This window comes from Solea senegalensis, linkage group LG1 (genome assembly GCF_019176455.1).
Source record: "Solea senegalensis isolate Sse05_10M linkage group LG1, IFAPA_SoseM_1, whole genome shotgun sequence".
In the NCBI taxonomy this organism is placed as follows: domain Eukaryota; kingdom Metazoa; phylum Chordata; class Actinopteri; order Pleuronectiformes; family Soleidae; genus Solea; species Solea senegalensis.
This window is the reverse complement of record NC_058021.1, coordinates 13,531,722-13,553,602: the sequence shown is the minus strand read 5'-3', so window position 1 is coordinate 13,553,602 and position 21,881 is coordinate 13,531,722. Positions and strand designations below refer to the sequence as shown.

The window sequence follows — 21,881 nt, the reverse complement described above, 5'->3', positions numbered from 1 at the left end:
TGGATTTGTTGTTGGGTATTTAGCGCTGGAATTTCTCGTCACACAGACATGTATAGATATATTTATATTTATTTATACACTGGTCTATTTATTAGGAGTTCTCTCTCTTTTTTAGCCTTGTACATAGTTTTAGTAAAGTTATTAAGAGTAATAAGCTAATATTTTGAGTTTTTTAGCAGCGTCATACTGTCATATTGCTTGAGTATGGAGTAGCGTGTAGGAGTTTTTTCATTCCACAAGATGGCAGTAATGTAACGTCATGGATGCAAGCTGCCATTAAACCCTGAGGAAGAAGAAGCGTCGCGAGGAAAAACCTAAAGAAGAAACATCAACCGTAATCGCCAAAGGTTACACACAGCAGCTTTAAGTTTGCTTTGAAACCGTATCATCGCCATGTCATAGAGCGAATGAATTGTAATCCCTTACAGTCGGTGTTTAGTGGATATAAAACAAATTGAGTTCATTTTGAGTTCAGTCTCTGAACATGCAAGGCATGTCAATGTGGCTTCAATTGTTCAGACTTTAACCCTGCGGTCGGGAGAGACAATAACTGTTGTAATCTTGGTTACAGTATATATCGTTTTGTATTTATATGAATTTATGTTGCCCTTTTTCAGTTGCACATGATTACCAAGTCAGTGTATTATATTTTCTTATAGGCTATTAAATATAATTGTTCTGTGCATTGCATATTAGAAACAACACAAATATCTAATTACTAGTAAACTGATACACGTGATACCTATATAAATAATATGGGTTTCATTTGAATTTATGTTTTATTCACAGCCCTCGTGTTTTTGGTTCCCTGACATTTTAAAACATCTTTGTTTCGCACAAAGATCACACAGTAATCCTTTTAAATGTGTGGTGTTGTTTTTTTTAATGACAAATACCATTCCTTCTGATAACGGTCACAACATTTACACAAAAACTTTGCCAACTAGTGCAAGACAATAACTATTAAGGAAGAGTAATACCAATATCTCCTTAGTCCACTTTAAATATTTTACAAATGACAACCGAGGAAAAGCAAAATCCACACCAATCTTATTTTTGTATGTCCTTGCCATCATTTCTTTTCAAATGGCCTTTGTCACCAAAGCATCAGAAGCTTCTCTTGAACCGTTTCACATGCTGTTACATTCTCTCAGGTGTTGTCGCCCACTCTGTGTCGTTGCTATTGTTGCTTCGCTCTTCACAGGCTCTTAGCTGGTATCAAAAAATGCACCAAAACTGCCATGCTAACATGGAAATGTCACCACAGACATCAAATTTAGAACTCTGCTGAAATACAAGAATACAGTTACCTGCTGCTGATTCAGCACCTCGTGCTACTTAGGACTTGAGGTAGTTTAGTAACACATTTGCTGCTGCTGCTGCTGCTGCTGTTGTTGCTGTGCAGTATTGGATTTTCCCGCTACCATTGTGGATACATTTATTCAAGAATAATGAAGTCGCACTCTTATGTGCTCTCTTATACATGCAGCTTGTGCATTTTTCACATATTTTATCTCGCTGTGGCACGCCAGCGCAGATCCTCTGGGACTCGTGTACATCTCTGCTTTTCTGTGGTGTTTGTAGAAAATATATTTAAATAAAAATGAAGTAAAAGAAACAACAACAACAAAAAACACCTTCATAAAGTAGTGGTGTTCAAGTGCAGTCTAATAATTCTTATTTTTTTTAACTTGGAGATGAATCCACTTGCTTACATATGGCTCAAAAAGTTACCAAATATCCCACATCAATATGCATTTTTTTGTTTGTTTGTCTGTTTGTTGGAGCTCAGAGGATTGAGTGGGCAGAGATTTTTGTCTCGTAATGTGTGTATCTACAGTTTCAACCTTTAGCTCATCCTGCTTTAACACCTACAGTGTCAAAACACTCCCTGAAGTCAAATCTGCAGTGGGCCAATTAAATTCCCGGCTAAGACTGTGTGGTTATTAGGGTGTAACCCCGAGGTGAGAGTGTGTTTTGTAGTCTGCTAAGTCTCTCTCTGCATTCAGCAGAGAGTCTGGTATCGAGCTGAAAGCAGCAGCAGCAGCAGCAGCAGCAGCACCTCACGCAGATGGTGGTCTGATCAGCCTTGTAGCTCTCCACTGCAGGGGGGGTTACACACCAGGAGCCTGAGTGTGCCTCCGTCCTCACGCTGACTTAATGACCGGCATCAGTCCCCAAAATCAGCTCACAAACACCTTCATGGAGATGCTCTCGCTTCTCCCTGTGTGTGTCCGCGGTCTTAATCTACCAGTTTACTCACCAGTCCTCCGCCACTGCTCCTCAGTATGTCTAACTACATCTGTCACTTCATTTCTCCTCAGACAACGTTCACTCTGATAATCCTGGCGCGTTCTGCCGCGAAACCATTGCATTTTCACTTGTTAAATCTCTAGTTAAAGATCTTTGCATAGTGGAAAAATGTATTTGTCCTTTTTTTTTTTTCCCTCTTCTTCTTTTGTGTTTGCAACAGATGAATTGAACAGGACCAAGTGTTTGTTTGTTATATTCATTCAACTCATTATGCCGTGCCGTACAGTGGATACAAAAACAAGTTCAACCTCATCTGAGAGCAGGATTTGAGACAAGCTGCGGAGTTCTCTCTGAACACTGTTCCAAGCCACAGCACCCACAACCACAGTGTGATGTGCACATGTACATGATGAACAGTAATGAACAGGAACCATTATTTTCTTCTTCTTCTTCTTCTTCTCCTCCTCCTTCTCTGTGCTGCATCTGCCACAGCAGCGCCCAACTTGTAGTTTATTGCACGTCAGCAGTTCTGTCCAGTGGAGACAAACTCGAGTATTTATCTGGAGCACACACCTAAACAGTCGGTGGATGCGCTTCAGAAGTGTGACTGCAGAGATAAACGGCCTGAGAGGCGGTCAACGTCAATTCACTCATTTACACTTTCACTCGATACTGCGATTACTCCGAGGCTCTCACCGTGCGGTGTGTGATGTTTGACGAATGCAGCAGCTCTGTCCTTCACCGTGACATTCTCATTAGGAAAGATAAGATTGAGCTCTCACCTTGATGTGTTTGGTTGTTCATTTCTTTCATATACTCTTACAGACATTTTTTTGCTACTGTCCAGAAAAGTTGCAAGACTCGCATCGAAAAGCTAAAATGTGTAATCTGCTGAATGATCTAAACCTTTGGCAAGACGCGTACAAAGAAAAGGATTTGTAGTGTTTTCACCGACGAGCCTAATTGTGTGCAACACGCTTGTAAGAAAAAAAAAAAGAAAAAGTGGGGAAAGATTGAGAAGCTTACAGTGTCTGGAGGGCTCGACGTTTAGCAGGTTAAATGGCGCCAACTGGTTTGGTGTCAAACTGCTTTATGCCAAACTTTACGAGAGAATTGACTGTCAGTTAAAAAAAAAAAAACTTTTCTCGCCATGTGCACATAATCAAGGGCCAGCCGGCTTGAATGTAAATGTATTTTAACCCTTTAACACCTGAGCCTTAAAATGTCCATCTTTTACCTATCTTAACTATAAAAGGGCCAGAAAATGTCCTGCAACTAAGTGCTTTTGCCCACTTTTCCAGAATAACTAATATCTGGCCGTTATTTACAATTTACTGCGTGTTCAAATAGTGTATTAACAATTCAAAATGAAGAAAACACTGCAGTTGTCCATGAACACCAGCTTTGGTGTGTTTACTTTGAAATTTGCTCATTATAAAACATAGTTTAAATAGCATTTGTTTAGCATTTGTGTCTTTGTCTCGGTTTCCAAAAAATGGACACCATCACGTCGAATAAAATACAGTATTTTTGCATTCAAAATAGTAAAAACACTTTCCCACGGCGACCTTTTGAGGCAACCGCTTCTCTATTAGCCCTTTTTCATCCATCCCTTCACTGCCTAATAGAGGACAATGTCTGAATGCAATAGACTATAATATATAATAACCCAATGTAATCCTTTGCACAGATAAGTACATCAGGTTCAAGGAATTCTTTCAGTCGGATCATAACGTTGTGTTTCATCACAATACAGTTGCATCCTTTATTCTACAGCTGAAACTCTCATATTTCATATCTCATATTTAAATGTAACATCCAATTAACATCCACGTACGATAATTCCCTGATCAGTTAAGCTACTTAGAAGCCAATAATAATGACGTGATCAATAGGTTCTAGTTTTAAATGGGTAAGAAACACTTTGAGGAAGGAAGCGACCTTGTCAAGTTGTTGTTAGTGATGTTTGTCAACACATCACACTTTAGTGTCCTTTTCTTCTTATTATTATTATTTTAAATGGTCAACATTAAAAACTCAAAAACAATTTCCTCAGTGATGTCCTCTTATTTCCCTGCTTTTAACATGCGTGTCATGGACTCCCCTGTGTCCACTGTTTACTACGAAATAAAAGGACCTGTCATTTAATTTTTTTCAATTGAGGCTTTTAGCGAGGCTTTTAGCAAAGGTCAAGCCGCTTTTTTCTTTTAATGATTTTGAGAGGGTCATTCATGCTTTCATTTCTACTAGGCTGGATTATTGTAGGGCCACACAGTCTGGTGTCGTGGTTAGCACACCTCTTGCCTTTGCAGCAAGAAGGCCCGGCTTCGTGACCCAGTCGGATTAAGGGCTTTTAAGATTTGGGGATGAGGTCAATTGGACACTCTAAATTGACCGTGATAGTGAATGTCTGTTTGTCTATGTGTGTCCCTGTGATGGACTGGCGATCTGTCCAGAGTGTGTTCAATTGCTTAACATTGAACATAAATAATGAACCTAGACACTTTAATATTAAAGGAATACTTCCCCAATTTGCATGTAGCTTTGTATTACTAGTATAGGAGTAGTATTTTTGAAAAATTGTGCTTCCCAACCTCAGTTTCCCCTGAGTTGAGACATATCTTCATTCTTTTCTATGCTACGTGCCCAGCAGTGACACTTGCTCCGGTTAGCGTAACTGTTAGCAAAGATGGCGGACACTGTTTACATTCTGGGAATGAGGTCCCGTCCCCCTACGAGTGGGTCTAAAAAGTGTGGAATTAGTGTTGCAGTTTTAATCCTTGGACCAAGACTAGGACCAAGTGTCAGTCGTTGGCACGTAACAAAAAAGAATGAAGATATTTCTCGACCTTTTCAAAGGCACTACCCCTATTCGAGTCATACAAAAGCTAAAAGCAAATTAAGTATTTCTTTAACCGTCACTTGAATGTATGATGGTAGGTAGGTAGTAGGTAAAATTTTGGCTAGACACTCACCTTTTTCTTTTGTTTGCTTCTGTGTGTTTCAAGTAAAAGATTCCGTAGAGGAGCAGGAACTTATTTATGGTTCCGGGGCAGACCAAATGAGACAGGAGAGGGGGAATTGTAGTAGATGGATATGATTCTTTGTTTTGTTTTTTCATAAATCATTTTTAAAAAACAACACAATATTAAAAATGTGTTAAAACATGTAAACAAATATTAAGTTCAAAATAAATGTGTTTGTTTATAGTAATGATGTTGTTGTGTCACCTGCACAGTATAAAAAGGCATCATTTTGGTGTTGCTGGTCAGTGCTGAGGGTCATTGTTCATGTGTGTTTTACTGCTGTAGAACGTCTATAATCTAAGAGATTATGTTTGTGTCAGTGCAGAGGCTTTTGAAAAAAGGAAAATATGCTGTATGAGCTGTCCAACAAGAAAATAATAATAATAATAATATCAGGAAGATAAATATAAGGCAAATGATTCATTGTGTATCGAGACGATGCTGCAGTTATTAATAGTGGGTTTAATTGAATAATCTAATTTTGTACCTTTTTTTTCCTGTTTCTCTGTTGCCTGGCTCTTTCACTTGAGTCTTTTGTCTAATTAAGACCCATATGTCATGTTGAAGCTTTCCACCGCTAAACAGATTCATCTAATTAACATGTAAGCTGCACATTTTAGCTGAGTGTGAATAATATGCACCGCGACTCCAGAAAGAAACACAATACCTCATGCGAACGAGTAATTCCAGCCCCTGCATGGTTAATGTACGAGGAGTCTAAAGGTACAGTACGTACGCTGCCAAGTGGTTCTGTGGGGAGCAGGCATTGTGATGATCGGAGAACCACACGTATCACATGTGTTTTAGTCTGCCATGCATATATTTAGTCACTTGGTGAATATTAAATTATTTAAATAACTAAATGTAGCCATTCTTGGAAATGTGATCCGACTGTAACGAAGCATAAAGTGCCATTATTCTGTAAGTACCAGTTAAACATGGTCACCACTGGAAGGTTTAAATAATCTAACAATAATAATAATAATAATAATAATAATAGTATGTCGTTTCAGCAGCCGCTGCTCTGGAAAAGGTCCAGTCTGACTTTGGTCCTAATGAGCATGGGGGGGGGGTTGCAATGAGGAAGCCTGATCTCATTACACATAGTCACAGCGAATGTGAGTGAAGGGGGCTTGAGAACACATGACGACACACATACATGACAGCGTCTGCCATGACACGCCACATCCAGGCCCGAAGAAGCTCCTGTCACAGCTTGTCACATCACTTCGCTTTTTAACGCCGCCGCAGGTTTCACAGCTTAATTCAAGTGTTTTCAGGTGTTTTGTTACACATGTGACACACACTGTCTGACTCCACTGAAATTAGCCCCCCCCCCTATAAATACCAGACACACAACCGCTGTTGGCGTGAGACCTCAGATGAGAGGTGAAAGTGTGACACCTAGTGTCGCAAGGCGGGATAGCACCTTGTGTACATTTCTAATGAGGACAGTGTTTGCAGTATGTTAATAAAGACATGTGCGTCATTTGTTACGAAATTGCACTCTCTTTTTGTGAACAATAATTCCTTTGAGGCCCATTTTATCCAGTGCATCAACTGTCAGTAATACAACTCTATATATACATATATATATATATATATATATATATATATATATATATATATATATACCTGACCTGGTTTGCGCTTTCCCAAGATACACTATGAAGAACTTACTTTGTCATCCGCCTTGATTGCAACTAAAATATCTCACACATGCCACTTAAAATCATAAATCCCGAGGCCAAGTCAACAGGGGGTTAAGAAGTTTTTCTGTGCCCCACGTTCTTGGCAGCTGAGGGCACCAAGCACTCCATTTTGAGATTTTCAGATGGAGCCAAGTGTCCTCAGACACTCTGGTGGAGGGTGAAAACACCCTATCTGGAGAGATTGTTCTCACAGTATGCCGAAAACTAATTACAAGCAATAAATTAATTTCACGCTACTGCTTTAGAATTAATTGCATCTTTACAGAAGTGACTGGAAATGATGGCTCAAGCAGCTCCGATAAGGGTGGACACACTAAGTGGTCTATTGAATTATGTGGCTTATCAGTTCCATTGCTTTTTTTTTGTAGGGATGCACTCGATAATCCCTTAAGAAATTATCTCCGAACTCTCGTTTGTTGTGGTTTTAATTGCTGCTAAGGTATTTTTGTCATGCAGCTCCCATGGCGCGCGCCATATGTTAGGACAGCTGAGTGTGTTGTTTTGCGAGGTAGGCCTTTTGCGCGTGGGGCTTCTTCTCACTGTGTGTTTATAGACGTGGATGTGTGTGAAAACATAAATTCACTTTAGAGGAGGACCGAAGTCTAATTAGGGGTTTCGTCAGTCGCAATCTGCCGCTGTCACGTCAAAAAAAAAACAAAAAAAAAACCTTCTCGCAACCTACTTCTCATTCTCGGTTTGAACTTCCTTGCTACATTTCACACGCGGTGAATGACAAGCATCTGTAAATAAACTGCATCGTCAGCTGCTTTGCTGCTGAGTCATTGTTCCCGCTGACGAGAGAGACCGTGACCTCCTCATAAAGTGTGCAACATGTTGAATGTCTGGCTCTTGCCTCGAGTAGAACGGGATGAATATTTGATTATAAAAGTCAATCAGACGATGTGATTTTGTTAAATATTAAATTAAATAATTATATTAAAAAGATACAAACTAAAAAACAGGTTTATCAGTGCAGTGATTAAATCTTTCTACTCTAATTTGTTGTGGGTCTATTATCACAAGGTGGCAGCAGCAGCAAGCATTTAGTGAGGGGTCCGCCCTTGTGTTTGCAGAGGTGATGACATTTAAGAGGTTTCTTGAAGGCATCTTGAAGCACACACACACACACACACACTGTTGATCAGAGGCGTCAAACTTGTGGCCCGTGTGGCCCCCAAATCAATTTCACGCGGCCCACCACTTGTGGCATGTTTCCCCTGAATAGTGCCCAAAATAATCGGCTCCAACTGTTCCATTTTGCAGTACCCTCCTCTTGGGGTACCAGAGTAATGGTACAGCTGATTGGGCGACAGAAAAGCGCCACTCCCTTGGGACCAGTGTTTCTTCAATGCCTGCAGTCTGTTCTCATACAAAGCTTGACGTCTTGTAGAGACAAACAGCCACAAACCGAGCTGCTGTTGTCTGTTGTGTTCCGGACGTTGTCCAAAGAGTTATTTATGTATGTTTTTTTTAAATGAACGGATTTTCCATCATTCATATGTTTATATTGTCAACTATTTATTGTCCCATGTCAAAACAAACTTGAAATGTGTGCTGCAGTACCTGTTTTAAACTCTAGCGGCATATATCTTACATATAGTCCATTTAAATCACCCAGAAATAAATTACAAGTCTTGTTAATTTGCTTAGGGATTTGAATCATTGCAGCTCTTCATTGTGAAATTCTATAAAAGCAGTCATACACAGAAGCTATTATTTCTGCACAGAGAGAGTAGTTACTAAAAAACCGGGGGAACAACTACGTGTTGGTGATATTGTTAACAGAGCTGCTGAGAGTTTTGTCATTTAGACATTCAGGTTAAGTGCTTATTTTCATTATTTTACAGTTATGTGACTGTTCAAGATTCTCCCTAATTGGCCTCAGTGGGATTTCTAGCAAAATCCCCCCCCCAACCCACACACACACACACACTCTGTCATTGTGTGCAGATAATATTGTTGTAGTTTTTAACAAGATTCCAGTGTTTCATCATAGCATGGGAGTGGTTCTGTTCCAAGATTTAATTTCTCCCCTCTTTTTTTTTTTTTTCCTTGCTCTCCGCTGTCATCTTTGATCTTCCTCACCACAATCACATGACAGATGGTCCCCTCTGGACCCCTTAATTGTACTTCCAGCTTCAGATTCATAATTCATCACACTGACGCATGCTTTGTGTGCCGTCATCAAAGATTTGCGAATTGTTCGCGAGTGCAAATTAAATATTTTCTGTGAAATAAAATAATAATCAATGAAATGTGCAATGAGCGTAAATAAGATCAAGAAGTGGAGGATTCCGTTTATGGTTTTTCAGTGCATTTGTATTAGGGTTGTGTGTATATTTGCTATCTACAGTCAGTAACTGATAAGTCCGTTAAATTGTGTGGACAGTAACTTCTCTGTTAAAAGAAGTATAGTTATTAATCAACAACTTTTGTTATGGTAAATGTTACATGGCAATTGGTATTGTTTGAAAAGAAACAATCAGAGTAACAAGTTAATCTCCAGACGGGTGGAGATAAATATGATATAAGAGGTGAGGAGTTTGGCAGTAGGTGTAAAAATGTGCCCTTCACATTGCGCAAGCTTAGAATGCCACACCTTGTAAATCATTTGCCACAGTGCACACAAGAGACTGAGCAGTGAACAACTCTCTCTGCTCATGTACAGCACGACAACTTTGACAACAAATCTCTTTCTTTTTTTTACATATATATGTAAACCATGTATATGTATGTGTATGTGAAATAAATATGCTGCAAAATTCACCAAATACACACATTCTTTAATGACAATGCGTCTACAAATTTGAACAGCTGAAAACACAAGGCTTTTGTCTGAACTGGTTAATTATCCATCTGAGTCAAATTCATTGAGACAGTCGAGCGTCGCAATGTCAGTATCTCCCTCCTCCCATTCACACCCTTCTGCTGACTTTTGTTGGATTACTGTCAGAATGTGGCAATAACCCCCATGACAGCAGAGTACGAGACAACGCCCAGTTGACTGCAGCCGCGAGCTGTGCTGGAATGTGTTTGCACAGATATTTCCTCCGTCAACATTACGTTGTTTTCCAAAAGAACTGAGTTTGAAATGAATAATTTTCTTCTCAAATGTAAAAAAAAAGAAAAAGTGCATTGTCTTCTTTTCTCTAGGCATTTGTTTTTTTCTAAAAATATATCAAAACGTTGTGAGTGAGCAATATAAATGGAACATTTTATAACCTTTACTGTGAGCACAACATAATCATTAATAACCAAAATACCCAAATTTGTTACTAACTGATAGAAAACCCCGCAGCCCCTCCACTGCATTTATCAATACAACCTTCATAACCTCCAAGACTTAAACACAAGCATCCTGTTAATAAACCACATTAAATGACATATATGTACATCTCAGATTTCAGTGCAAAAGACTTTTTACCACAAAAAAAGAAGAAAAAAACAGCAAAGAAGAAAAAACTAAGAAAACTAAGCAATCATAGAACAGTGTCAGCACACACTGATGCCAGCTTGTTCTGTTTTTACTCATTCATGTTCAGGGGCGTATCAAATGTTCAGATCCCAGACGGAGAGCAACCATTATTTCAGCGATTCAGCGTTCATGTCTTTTTGCAGACGCCTGCCAAGGTTTTGAACTTTGGTCCGAGCGTGTTAACGAAGTCGAGGTTGTCACTGTCGCCGAAGTCGCTGCAGCATCCGACGGAGCCGGCGGCAGAGCCCGCCCCCTCGAACCCGTAGGAGTGGACGATGTCGTCCGCGTAGCGTCCGTCCTCCTCTGTCCCCATGTACCCCAACTTCTGCAAGACGACAGGGAAGGAAGCGTGTTATTACTCTGAGCAAACGAAGCCCGGCCGATGCAAAGGCAGATACTGCGCCAGGTGATAATACGAGGCTGCTCGGGATATGACTGACAGTCCGATATTAACGCCGCGAACAAACAGTCCGCCAATGAAATTACAGAAATGGTGTTTCTCGCCGAGAAATTGAGAATTATTAAAGTTTACAAAGGGATACTATCGCAGCTTAGAGAACAAGATTGTGTCACGCATGAGAGTCACCTAAGCTCTTACAGATAACGAAGAAGTTATTAAAGCTCAGAGGTGCAGGCAGCTGAGCACATTTAATTCTCTCACTCTCCTTCACATCCTTTCATAAGACTTTTGATGCGCCATAAAAAGGGGGTCGGGGGGGGGAAAAAGTGAAAAAATCAATAAATATCATTCTTTTTATCAAGCAATTTTAAAAAGAATTTATTTTCTCTGGCAGAATTGTGATATTTCTACTACCTTGGCGAACACAATCTGCGATGAAAACAGTTCCTCATTCACCCTAAAAAAGAAGGAAGTTCTGTTTATCAGTGCAATCTGATAAATTTTGAAAAGACAAGGGCACACGTGTGCTGTGTCCGACTCCTGGGTTACTGTCTTGTAGCATTCATTTCTGGTTTAAGGAATTAAATAAAATCCTATTTACTGATACTGTCGTACTGCAACACATGTAGACTCACAATAAATCAGCACACAATTATCTTGACACTACTGAATTGTGACATAAGCATATTGCCCCGATCCTATTTATTAATATGCAAACGATGAACATGACTTTAAGAGTAAAACAACATTACCTGCTCCAGATAGCGACCGTTTGTCAGCCAGTTGTGATGAAGAGACATATCCTGGGTGACGTTTCTGCCCTCGAAGTTCATGCCACTGTTAACACCCTGGCTGAACTGACCTCTGAATTGGCCATACTGATCGTACTGGCTAGAGGAGAAGTTGATCATGTCGTTGGTCTTGTACCTCCAGCTATCGTGTATGCTTTGGCCAGTGCCCATGCCATTGATATCCTGGTACCCGAGATTACCCTGATCCTTAACTGAGCCCTTTGTCATGTCATCTGTGCCAGAGGTGGGGACAATGAGGAGACTCGCATCCTGGACAAGGAGAGCAGACAGAAAACAAGTCACTCAAGCATAATGAAAGTGGAAATACTGTAGTTGAGTTAAAAACAAGGATTATTAAAGATGGTGTTGGGTTTAATTCTTGTGTCCTCACCACTTCGTCCCCTTTGCCCTCAGTGTTTGATTTCAGCAAGATTCCACCACCGCCTGTTATGTCGTCCAGTTCCCGATTGTCTCTCTTAGTCACGCAGAAAAAGCAGAGGAGTAAACCTGATATTTCAGAGCAAGAACACAAAAAATGCATGCACATGGATTACTTATAGAAAATGTTTCATGTGTGACAGGCAGCACAAGAGGAAGCGTGGTGGCATTGTAGTGAGCAATATACAATGTATAATTCAGCAACGACTGAATTTTTAACTTTCTATCGCCCTCGCCGCAGGTTTACACATGGACGCACATAGAACCTGTTTCATTATCTGCACAGTGCAGCCCCAGAAACGCTCTTCTTGCAGGAGTATAACCCCCGGTGTACTCACATAACAGCAGGAGGAGGAGCAGAGGTAGCAGCATAGTCAGTACACCCAGTCCGCCAAACGTCGAAGAGCGGTCTTTCGCCAAGCAGACTCCACTCCTGCACTCGCAGATTCGCACAGTCACCGTCTGTGTTTTGCCCAAACCCTGCAGATCACTGACATGGATTGGAACATCGTAGATCCCCGTCGGCAGCTCTTTGATGTGCTTCAGTTCAGCTGTCGTTGCTGGGGAGGAAATGTGTAAAAAGAAAACCTTAACAGATTAACTAAACCGTCAGACTGTGTACACGCAATTTATAATGACTTTTGTTTCACAGGGTTGTATCAACAAGTTTCTTTGGTGCAGGATATTTTAACTATGACTATGTGGTGTTGTTTTAACTAAAATAAGTAATATGAATTATTTTCTTCTTTTTCTTTCAGTATTAGCCTCAAATATGTATTTGCAGTTGAGCTCTAAATAATCAGCTCAATATCTGCTTCTGTCTCCTCCTAATTATGCTTCTGTTCAATTTTAATAGCGTGCAGAGAGCATGGGACTTGATGTAGTGTTAAAGCACTTAAACATGTCTGTTAAAAAAAAAAAAAAAAAGGTATTTATTCAAACTGTTGTATTAACTCATCCCTCTGTCTGACACTGATCAAGAAAATCAGTAAAACTGCAACCACACACCGTTTACTCTCGTCACCGACCACCTGCCATCATTGTCAGCTGGCAAACTAAAGCTGAAAGGGGAAGAAAGTGGAGGCGCGTCTTTGTCCACAGCCTCAACCAGCACAGAGCCAAGCTCTCCTTGCTTCTCGCATATCACCAGTTCACCGGTGGGGAGCAGTGGCACATTGTCGTTGACGTCCTCCACCGTAATGATGACTGTTCCCGTGCCCGTTTTTGAGCCTGGAATACAATGGTATTAAATTAGTGTTCATGTATGGCAAACATGCACATGATTGGCTGCAGGGAAAAGAGGATAGACCACGTTGGTTGCGTTCCAATTCCCACAAGCACTTGGTTTGGCGCCCTCTTTTCACGTTACAGCAGATAGTCATCAGATAGTCATATCTGAGTCATCTTAAAAAGAATTGTCACGTCACCTGTTGTAAACAGATGGTTTCAGGTGAGACAGAGCCAGGGCAAATTGGCCTGGTTGTTTAGACAGATACCAGGGTGGGGCTGCTGAATAATAATACCATCGAAAGATGTGAGTAACATTTTCACTGGAATCACTGTGCAAAAACATTTCTAAATCATCACTTTCTAGATGACACTATTATGGATGTTTACTAAACCCATACTAGACTGAGTTTACAAAACAAAAAGCTAATAGATGTTCAGGTAGTGGCGTTGGCATTGAAGGCTGTTACGTCTCCATGAAGTGCTGATACTGGTTTTGATATTTTCTGTGTCGCGTTGTCTGGACAGAAACCTTGTCCCTCTCCAACAGTCAACTTACTCGAGTCAACAGCCTTCATGGTAACGTTGTAAATTCCATTCTCGACGAAGTGCGACTCTCTGTCGATTGTGTTTGCAACCTTCAGCTCGCCTGTACCTCTGTCGACATTGATCCAGCCCGCTGGGTCTATGGCCTTGTAGTACCTGACAGTGAAAGGGAGTGGAAAAACACAATGTGTGTTACAAGCACATTATTTAATGTCAGCAGGCAAAGTCTGCCCTCCAGTGTTGCAGAGTTGCATCAGTCGTGGCTATAACTGCAATTGTACATGCTATTTGCTGTACAGTTACAAAGGAAGGTTACTTTACAGGAGATTTCTTACTTGATGCCAGCGCTGCTCTTGGTCTCGGGATCTAAGGCCGTGTACTTTCCTATCACTGTGTCATTTGGTGTGTTCTCTTTGACGGTGAAGCGGATAGTGGGAGCTGTGAATTCTGGACCCTCGTCAACGTCAGTGACGGTGACGTCCACGGGGATGGACTGCCATTTTTCCTTGGTGTTGCTCAGTTCAGCTTCGTTGCGCGCCATAACTTCCAGCCTTACTTTTTTGTTCTGCTCAAAATTAAAAGGCTGAAGAAAAACAACATCATCGTTATTGAGAATATATACTATTTGCAATGCCCAAGTACACACAAATCACTTGTTATTATTATTATAATAACATAACAATTGCTCCTTTATTTTGTTTATTTATTACAAGACATCCTCAGCTGACACAGGGTGACCTGTTTAGCAATAACCTCTTAATTATCTTCATATTGACAACAATGACGCAAAATTGCACTCACCTTTGTAACATACAGAAGTCCCTCATTTGTTTTGGGGTCAGTGTCGATCCTGAAATGTTCATTTTCATTTCCTTTAGTGATGAGGAATTTTGCAATCCAGTTTTTCGAGTTCACTAAATCCTTGTCCTCAACAGGAATTCTGAGGATAAGTTTTTCCTTTTCATTTTCATTGACACTGGCGGTGAACTATAACAAAATAAAACATAAATATACATTTATTTATTTAAATTACACAGCCAAACTCACAACACCTGACATGTTTAATGCTATTTTTGGAAAAAGATAACAAAGTGTGCCTTAACAGCTCACTACTTACAGATGTTTTTGTGAAAGTGGGCGGGTTGTCGTTAATATCACCCAAGGTAATTGTTGCTGTTCCTGTGTTGGACAGACCATTTGCTTGACCACGCATATCTTTGATTTGTATGGTCACCAAATGTTTTTCTTTTACCTTGAGAAGAACAGGAGAAAATGTGACAAACAAGCATCAAATATCATGCTGAAATGAGAGCCTGACCTAAAACATCCATAATTATAATTTGTTATTTATTAAGACAAAGATAACAGAGCTCACCTCTCGGTCCAGTGTGTTAGTGACTGTAGTGATGACACCAGTTTGTTGGTTAATGGAAAACAGGTCTGAACCGGTCAGCAGAGAATATCTGATCATGACATGTTCACTTCCTTCTTGGTCTTTGTCTGTAGCGACAACCTTTCCCACCGATGTCCCTGTGGTCCAAAGCATAATCATGAAATAATCCTAATCCTCGCTGAGGGTCAATCACAGAAGGTTTACAGGTCCATGAGCCTCACCTGCTTTGCTGTGCTCGGGCACCGTAAATTGCAATGGGGGCTTGAAATCCGGAGCATTGTCATTTACATCGTCTACAATTATGATGATGTCTAACGGTAAGTCTGTTGGCTGATGAGTATATTTGTCAAAAACTTTGGTCGTCAGCTGTGGAAGGAAGAAAAAAAAAGAGAGCAGTTTTTACAAATATAGAAATACAGATTCGCACAGATCAAATGAAGAGGTAGTTATGAAACAAAACACTTAAAAGAAATGTGTTAAGGGTAAATCAGATATGGTCTCCATACCTACTTATTTCATGGTCAACAAACACTTATTTTCAATTTAAAATCTTCAAAATCCAAATCTGTATCTCATAAAACTAAGGCTTAGTGCTGGGAGAAAAGGAATTTAATAATAAATGTACATACTGTATATTACCCTGGAAAAGCTGAATACATTTAATGGGACTATTTCTGATTTTTCGGAGAGAAATAAGAAGATATAAAATATATGATAGAGGACTTTTTCAGTACAGTTGGGAATTGGTTATTGTAATTGTCTGCATGTTCTGTACTCTATATCCTGTGTGAAATGGACCTATTTAAGTCCATGAGTTCTTAAATACATGGGTGTCTTTGATTCAATATTTTGAGCATGAAGGAAATGAGGATTTACTGTTGTTAATACATGGATACAGAATCAAATATGATAACTACTAGCTACTACTTCTGTGTAGTCTGTATTTTGACAATGTATTTTGAAAAAAACACTGGTATGAAACACTTTCATGTGTTCATAAGGCAGACAATTGCAGTGAATTAATCAATTTACATGACTGTGGCTATTTGACAGCCAATAGTGTCCGGTAAAACTGCCAAACATCACTATTTCCAGCTGCAATTTCTCAATTTGTTATTGTTAAAATAACCTGTGTCTGGTGTTTTCTTATAAATAAGGAACAAGAGGACACCCCCTTAAGCTTTAGGGAACTATGATGTGCATTTCAGTATTTCCTTGACCAAACAAAATATAGATAAATAAAGAAAGTTATTAGTGACAGCTTTGTTTCACACTCACTGTAAAGTTTGGGAACATCTCGCGGTCGACTGGTTTGTGTACTTTCAACATCCCAGATTCTTGGTCGAGGCTGAAAACGCCGACCGGATGCTCGTTGTAACCAGGTCCACTGAAAGTATAGTACACCTCGTGGGTTGCTGCAGAATCGGACACAATCTGCAACAGAAACCACACACATAAACACAAATCAAACAAACAAACAAACAAAAAATTGTCATGGATATCCTGACCAAAATATTTCCAAAATATTCCGACAAAGAGGATTCAATCAAAATAACATAAAGATTTAAGTCCAATTTTATTCCAATGCACAATAAAACTGTGTATTGTATTGTATTGTACCAATCCCCAATCATAGCTACTGCAACCCTGTGTGACCTGTTTCAATGTTCAATTACTTGTATATGAATCATTTGGGAAATAAAATTAGTCACTGTATAAAATCATGTCAAAGTAATGCAGTTAACAGGTGTGTCTGACAGTGAATGTGAATCACATTGACAGAACAAAATATGAGAAAAGAAGAGTGGGAATAAAAGATGGTTTGTGGACTTTGCCAATCTGATGTATGATATATTACTGTGCCACTGTTGATTTTACTGTTAATATTTTCTAGCATTCATCACACTGTCTACTGATTATATTTTACATGCTATTGGACAGTTTATCCTGTAGGTGGTGTACTATGCCTACAATAGCTGGGGGGTCCCTCTGGCTGGGCTATAAATCAGGAAGTCGGGAGATTGCTAGAACATTTTTTATTGGTTATGAAGATTTCTCCTTAGAATGTAACATAATTTATAATAATATTAATATTAATCTTAAAAACATACAATCCCTATCACCAAAGCTATACTTAACTCTGCTCTATGCTTAATTAAAGCATTTCTATCAAATGTCATTGTCATGCCTAGTATTGCTCAATACTAAGTAGGTGGTGTGGATTTTCGATATCACAAAACAGTCACACAAAAATCATATTTAATTATGTTTTGTGCCCAACAATACTAAACAGAAACTCTCATCTTGAACATTTCTCTCAGCAGTATGTTATGTATAGACTTGTCCTGGACAGTTAAAGCGATGGCTTCCCAACATTAATCCTTAGATAATCTTTAAAGTTCATGAAAACAAAACCTAAATTCAGTTTATTCCATAATGAATTCCTCTTATTATACGACACACTACTCAAAATGAAAAATGTTCTTAACATAGTCGGAGAGTATAGCTCAGAGCTACAGAGCTTAAAAAAAGCTACTTTTTTTTTCTTTTTCTCCTGAAATGTACTTATTTTTATTATTATTATTATGTATTCATTATATGATTAATGTGTCTGTCCTTTGCATTACACTACTTCACTTTATATTTATTTAATTTCTTATTTTTCTTTAATCTATACAGTTTAAAGTTTTAATCTATACAGTTGCATAATTAGTTTGTGTGTGCAAAAACTAATTATGTGTGTGTTTCCAGTCCACTGCTGTTAGGCAAACAGCGGAGGGTGCAAAACAGGTCACCAAATAAGAAGGATAAGAAGCCACAACCTGAAGACCTAAAGATCAAAAATCTTGTCATCAAAAAGTGTGTTGTTACTGTTTCTCATCTATTATTGTTGTATTGTAAGTGGGAAAGTGTGGTTTCATTATCAGTCCACATACTATATACTCCATCTCCTCTCATCTGTCATTTCTGCCATTTTCCCCCAGAGTTGCATAATTAATTGATGAATCTACACCAACATTTCAACCAAAAGTAAAAAAACTTTGTCACAATAATTCAATAAATTTGTTTGGTATTTTTTTTCCATTCTCTTCTTTTTACATAAATTTAAAAAGTGCATAAAAAACAGGCTTGTGAAAACCCATCTGTCATTCATTTCTGCAAAACCTCAAAAATGTGTGAGCTCAAGTTTCTGTTGTGTGTTTACATCTATTGTACAGATGTGCTCATCAATGTGACAGTGTTTTAATTGCTCGTGGCAGTTTTAGCTGAATATTTGGGCACAGAAAGCACCGTGATAGGGCTAGAAAGAAAAAATAAAACGGTTTCTCCACATGGTGTGTCCACTCTGTGTTAATAAAACACATCGGAATGTACAAGTGTACAACAAACAAGTCACATTTCAACAAGTCACTGTAACATTTACCATGGTTTGCAGCAATGTAACAAACAAGCTGATGGAAATGCACTTGTGTATATGGTGTAAATATTTTTTTTGTAAGTCATTTCTCTCATCCTCTGACCCAGTACTGAGGCTAGTGACCATTGGCATAAATCCCAGGGGGGCACGAGGGGGTGTCCATGCTCACATTTTACATTGTTCTTGTGACATATTAGTCCAAAGACTTATTGATGCTGTTTTCACTTTGAGTCAGACGCTATGTTCGCTTCATTTTTTTTATTATGTAGTTACTTATTTGATTTAGATCTTCAGTTCAACAAGTGTCCAGTTTCTAATTAAGCCAAATATTGTTAGAATCGCACTTCTGTTTGTCACATCTTGCAGAATTTTTAACCAACTTTCAAGTCAGGTGTGTGTGTACGGAATACTTCAGTTAATCACTGCCACCTACCAGGTATTATATACATTACATATGGACTAAAAAGAAACTATTAACATTTGAACATGCTGACACTGGAAGACACATTTCAAAAGGAGAGTATGGTAGAAAGTGCCCACAACACAGCGAACGAAAAACAGCATTTGTTATGTCCCAACAGGAACTACTCTCTGAAATGTTACTGTCCGTCCTGTCCCCCATCCCAGTGACATGGGAATGTCGCCCCTGCTAGTGACATTACAGTAGCTTGTGTTAACTGTACCTTTTCAACGTCTTTCGGGAAAGGCCCTGCATCATTCTCTAAGATGTTGAAGGGTGGAGGACTCCACCTCCTTTTGGAACGCTTCAGGAAGCTCTGGGGTTTGTTCTTCTACGAGCAAACAAACAGAGAAGGGAAAGGCGCATTGCCACTGTGAACAAGTTACAGTAATAAATAATAGCCTCACACTGGCGTTTACCTTTGGCTCCTTCAGTGTACTGTGGATAAGGTGAACTTTCATCTCCCTTGGCGGTCCATTGCCGTCCTGCACCCGCACATAAAATGTCCGCCCGCCAGTTCCCACGTACACTTCAGTCACGGGCACAATTGATCCATTTGTCTTCATTTTGAAGTTTCGGTCCGACAAAGTCGTTTGTAGTGTTTTACTGTCGCAGTCAGCGGTTCCAACTGAACACAGAGATAGATAGATAGAAGAGGAGGAATAAACGGGTGAAATTAAAGGAGGAAAATATCACGTACGAACTGAAGGTGCATTCAAGGTGCGTACGAGTGATTAGTAACTAGTGAGAGGGAAGGAATAATGGAGAATCGTACCTCTTGCGACTTCTTGTTCGGGCTGAATTGTTTGTGGCACAAGCATATAGAGAGAGTCCGGGATATAACACGACTCCACACGAAGCAGGATCTGCAGCACACAGTTTGTTGGTTTCAAACGCATTTATTACCGCATTGAAATGTTTATTAACAACAAACTCCACCAGACCTATTGTGTAGCTGTGCCGTTTGGTTTAATGAGCCCTTAAATAAGTCATAAAGTACAGTCTTAGTACAATGCATATCAAGGAAAGTTACCTACCAACACTGAGCAAACGGTGAAAAAGAAAACATTCGCCATTTTTGAAAAACTTCTCAGTTCTCTCCAGAAAGTCCCGGAGCAGGACGCCGGACTTGTAGCGAAGGTGAGCCCTCTGGAATAAAATGTGAATTAATGATGTGAGAGTTTCGCCGTTTCAAAAAAAAAAAAAGAGCCTACACCTGCATGTGCGCTTTCAGACAACGCCGACAGAAAGAGACGTTACCGCTGCAGTGACTCATGGGACGGACACACCTTTGGCTGCCCCACCCAGACTGTCACTGGCTAAGGAGAGGCACCTTAGCTTGGCTGTTGTGCTTGGTATTGAGCTGCTCCCCTTCTGAACACGTCAAATCCTGTCAAGTTTGCATTTATATGTGTTGGTCCATATGTTGGTTCTGCCAGCAGGAGGCAGCCTTGGCTAAGTCTTCTGCGGGAAAGTCATTTTAAAGAGTGGCAAGACACCAAGACGATCACTGGCACAATGACGCCTGTCATGAAAGAGTTAGAGTTGTACCATATGAGATCTAAATCTCTATACTTCAAAAACTACAGACTGTATTTAAAACAGAGCAGGTGCCTCTGAAGTCCTGTGACAGTGGAAGTCAAGGGGTTGTACTAGAGGGGTGGATTAGAGGCAGGGGTTTCATCTAATATCCAAATCGAAAGACATTGCAGTTATTTGTTAAACTACTTGACGAAAATGACCACAGAATTGTGATCTAACCAAATTGTGAACCATGTTGCAATAACATATTCATGTTCAGTAGTTTGCTGGATGTGCATTAGTCATGTTGAAGACGTTGCACCTCGAGGCTTGTTCAGTTCTGTCAAAATAAAATGTTTATCATGCAGCTCTAAGTAGTAATGACGGTAGTATTTGTGTTCAACAAGTTTTAGTGTCAAATAATAAAGAAAATAAGTGAAAAATTTAATGAACAGCACATAGCACAAAGTAGCAGTAATAAGGAAACTAGTAACTCAGAAAAGGAGTCACAGTAAACAGAGCCGTCACTGGACTGATAATAAATAGCATGCCAATAAAAAAATGAATAAATATAAGATATAACGTGTTGTCTAAATAATTCACAAGGTGCAATAATAGCATGACAATGAATATATAGTGTGAAGTAGAATAAGACGAGATCTGAACTTTAAAAAGCACACAAAATGTTTTAGTTATGCAAACATGTTTTAATTGTACACATTTAAAAACTACCCAAAGATCTCCACTTAATTATTTAAAACAGATAAAGGCACTTTTTCTTGCACATTGAGTTATATTTAAAAAATAACACAAGTTAAAGTTAATGAACATTTTGAATTTTTACTGCTTTTTTTGTGTCTGGCCTGAGAATCCTCACCATGGTCTACACAGGGTTTGACCCCTGCCTGCTCTTTTGCGGCTCCACTCAAGCATTGTGGTAGGAGGAAGAGGACTCGCTTAACACCACAGGAATGTGAGCCGAACGAAGCCTGGTGCATGGGGGAGGCTCCGCTCCCACGGGGAAGAAGCGTTTACTTACTATCTTTATAAAACTGCTGATAACAGTGAGAGTGGCCAGAGCCAGAAACACAAGTCCTGTGTCCTATTGAAATGTTCCATCTGCATGTAGTGTAATTGGTGGAAGGGGGCGGGGGCATACTGGGGAGTCAGACAACAGCAATCTGCAAACAGGAAAGGTGCTAAAAAGTGTCAGGAAGACTG

General features: G+C 39.6%; 1 protein-coding gene across 4 annotated transcripts; it reads right to left on the bottom strand.

The window, feature by feature from the left end:
• Positions 1 to 9,753: 9,753 nt before the first annotated feature.
• Positions 9,754 to 20,522, bottom strand: dsc2l (desmocollin 2 like). 4 transcript variants are annotated; one of them, XM_044038591.1, is made up of 17 exons: positions 20,354 to 20,521; positions 20,177 to 20,288; positions 19,915 to 20,005; positions 19,559 to 19,767; positions 19,363 to 19,467; positions 16,540 to 16,695; positions 15,483 to 15,627; positions 15,244 to 15,398; positions 14,986 to 15,120; positions 14,670 to 14,855; positions 14,204 to 14,451; positions 13,882 to 14,024; positions 13,104 to 13,325; positions 12,434 to 12,655; positions 12,049 to 12,164; positions 11,619 to 11,927; positions 9,754 to 10,791 (listed from the first exon to the last, which is right to left on the bottom strand). In XM_044038591.1, exons 1-17 carry the CDS (start codon positions 20,413 to 20,415, stop codon positions 10,594 to 10,596), a joined length of 2,814 nt encoding a protein of 937 aa, XP_043894526.1. In that variant the 5' UTR covers positions 20,416 to 20,521; the 3' UTR covers positions 9,754 to 10,593. The 4 variants fall into 4 exon arrangements, with proteins under 4 accessions (XP_043894526.1, XP_043894533.1, XP_043894553.1 ...); XM_044038598.1 differs by having other exon boundaries at positions 19,363 to 19,470; positions 20,356 to 20,520; XM_044038618.1 differs by having other exon boundaries at positions 19,363 to 19,470; positions 20,400 to 20,457.
• Positions 20,523 to 21,881: the final 1,359 nt, after the last annotated feature.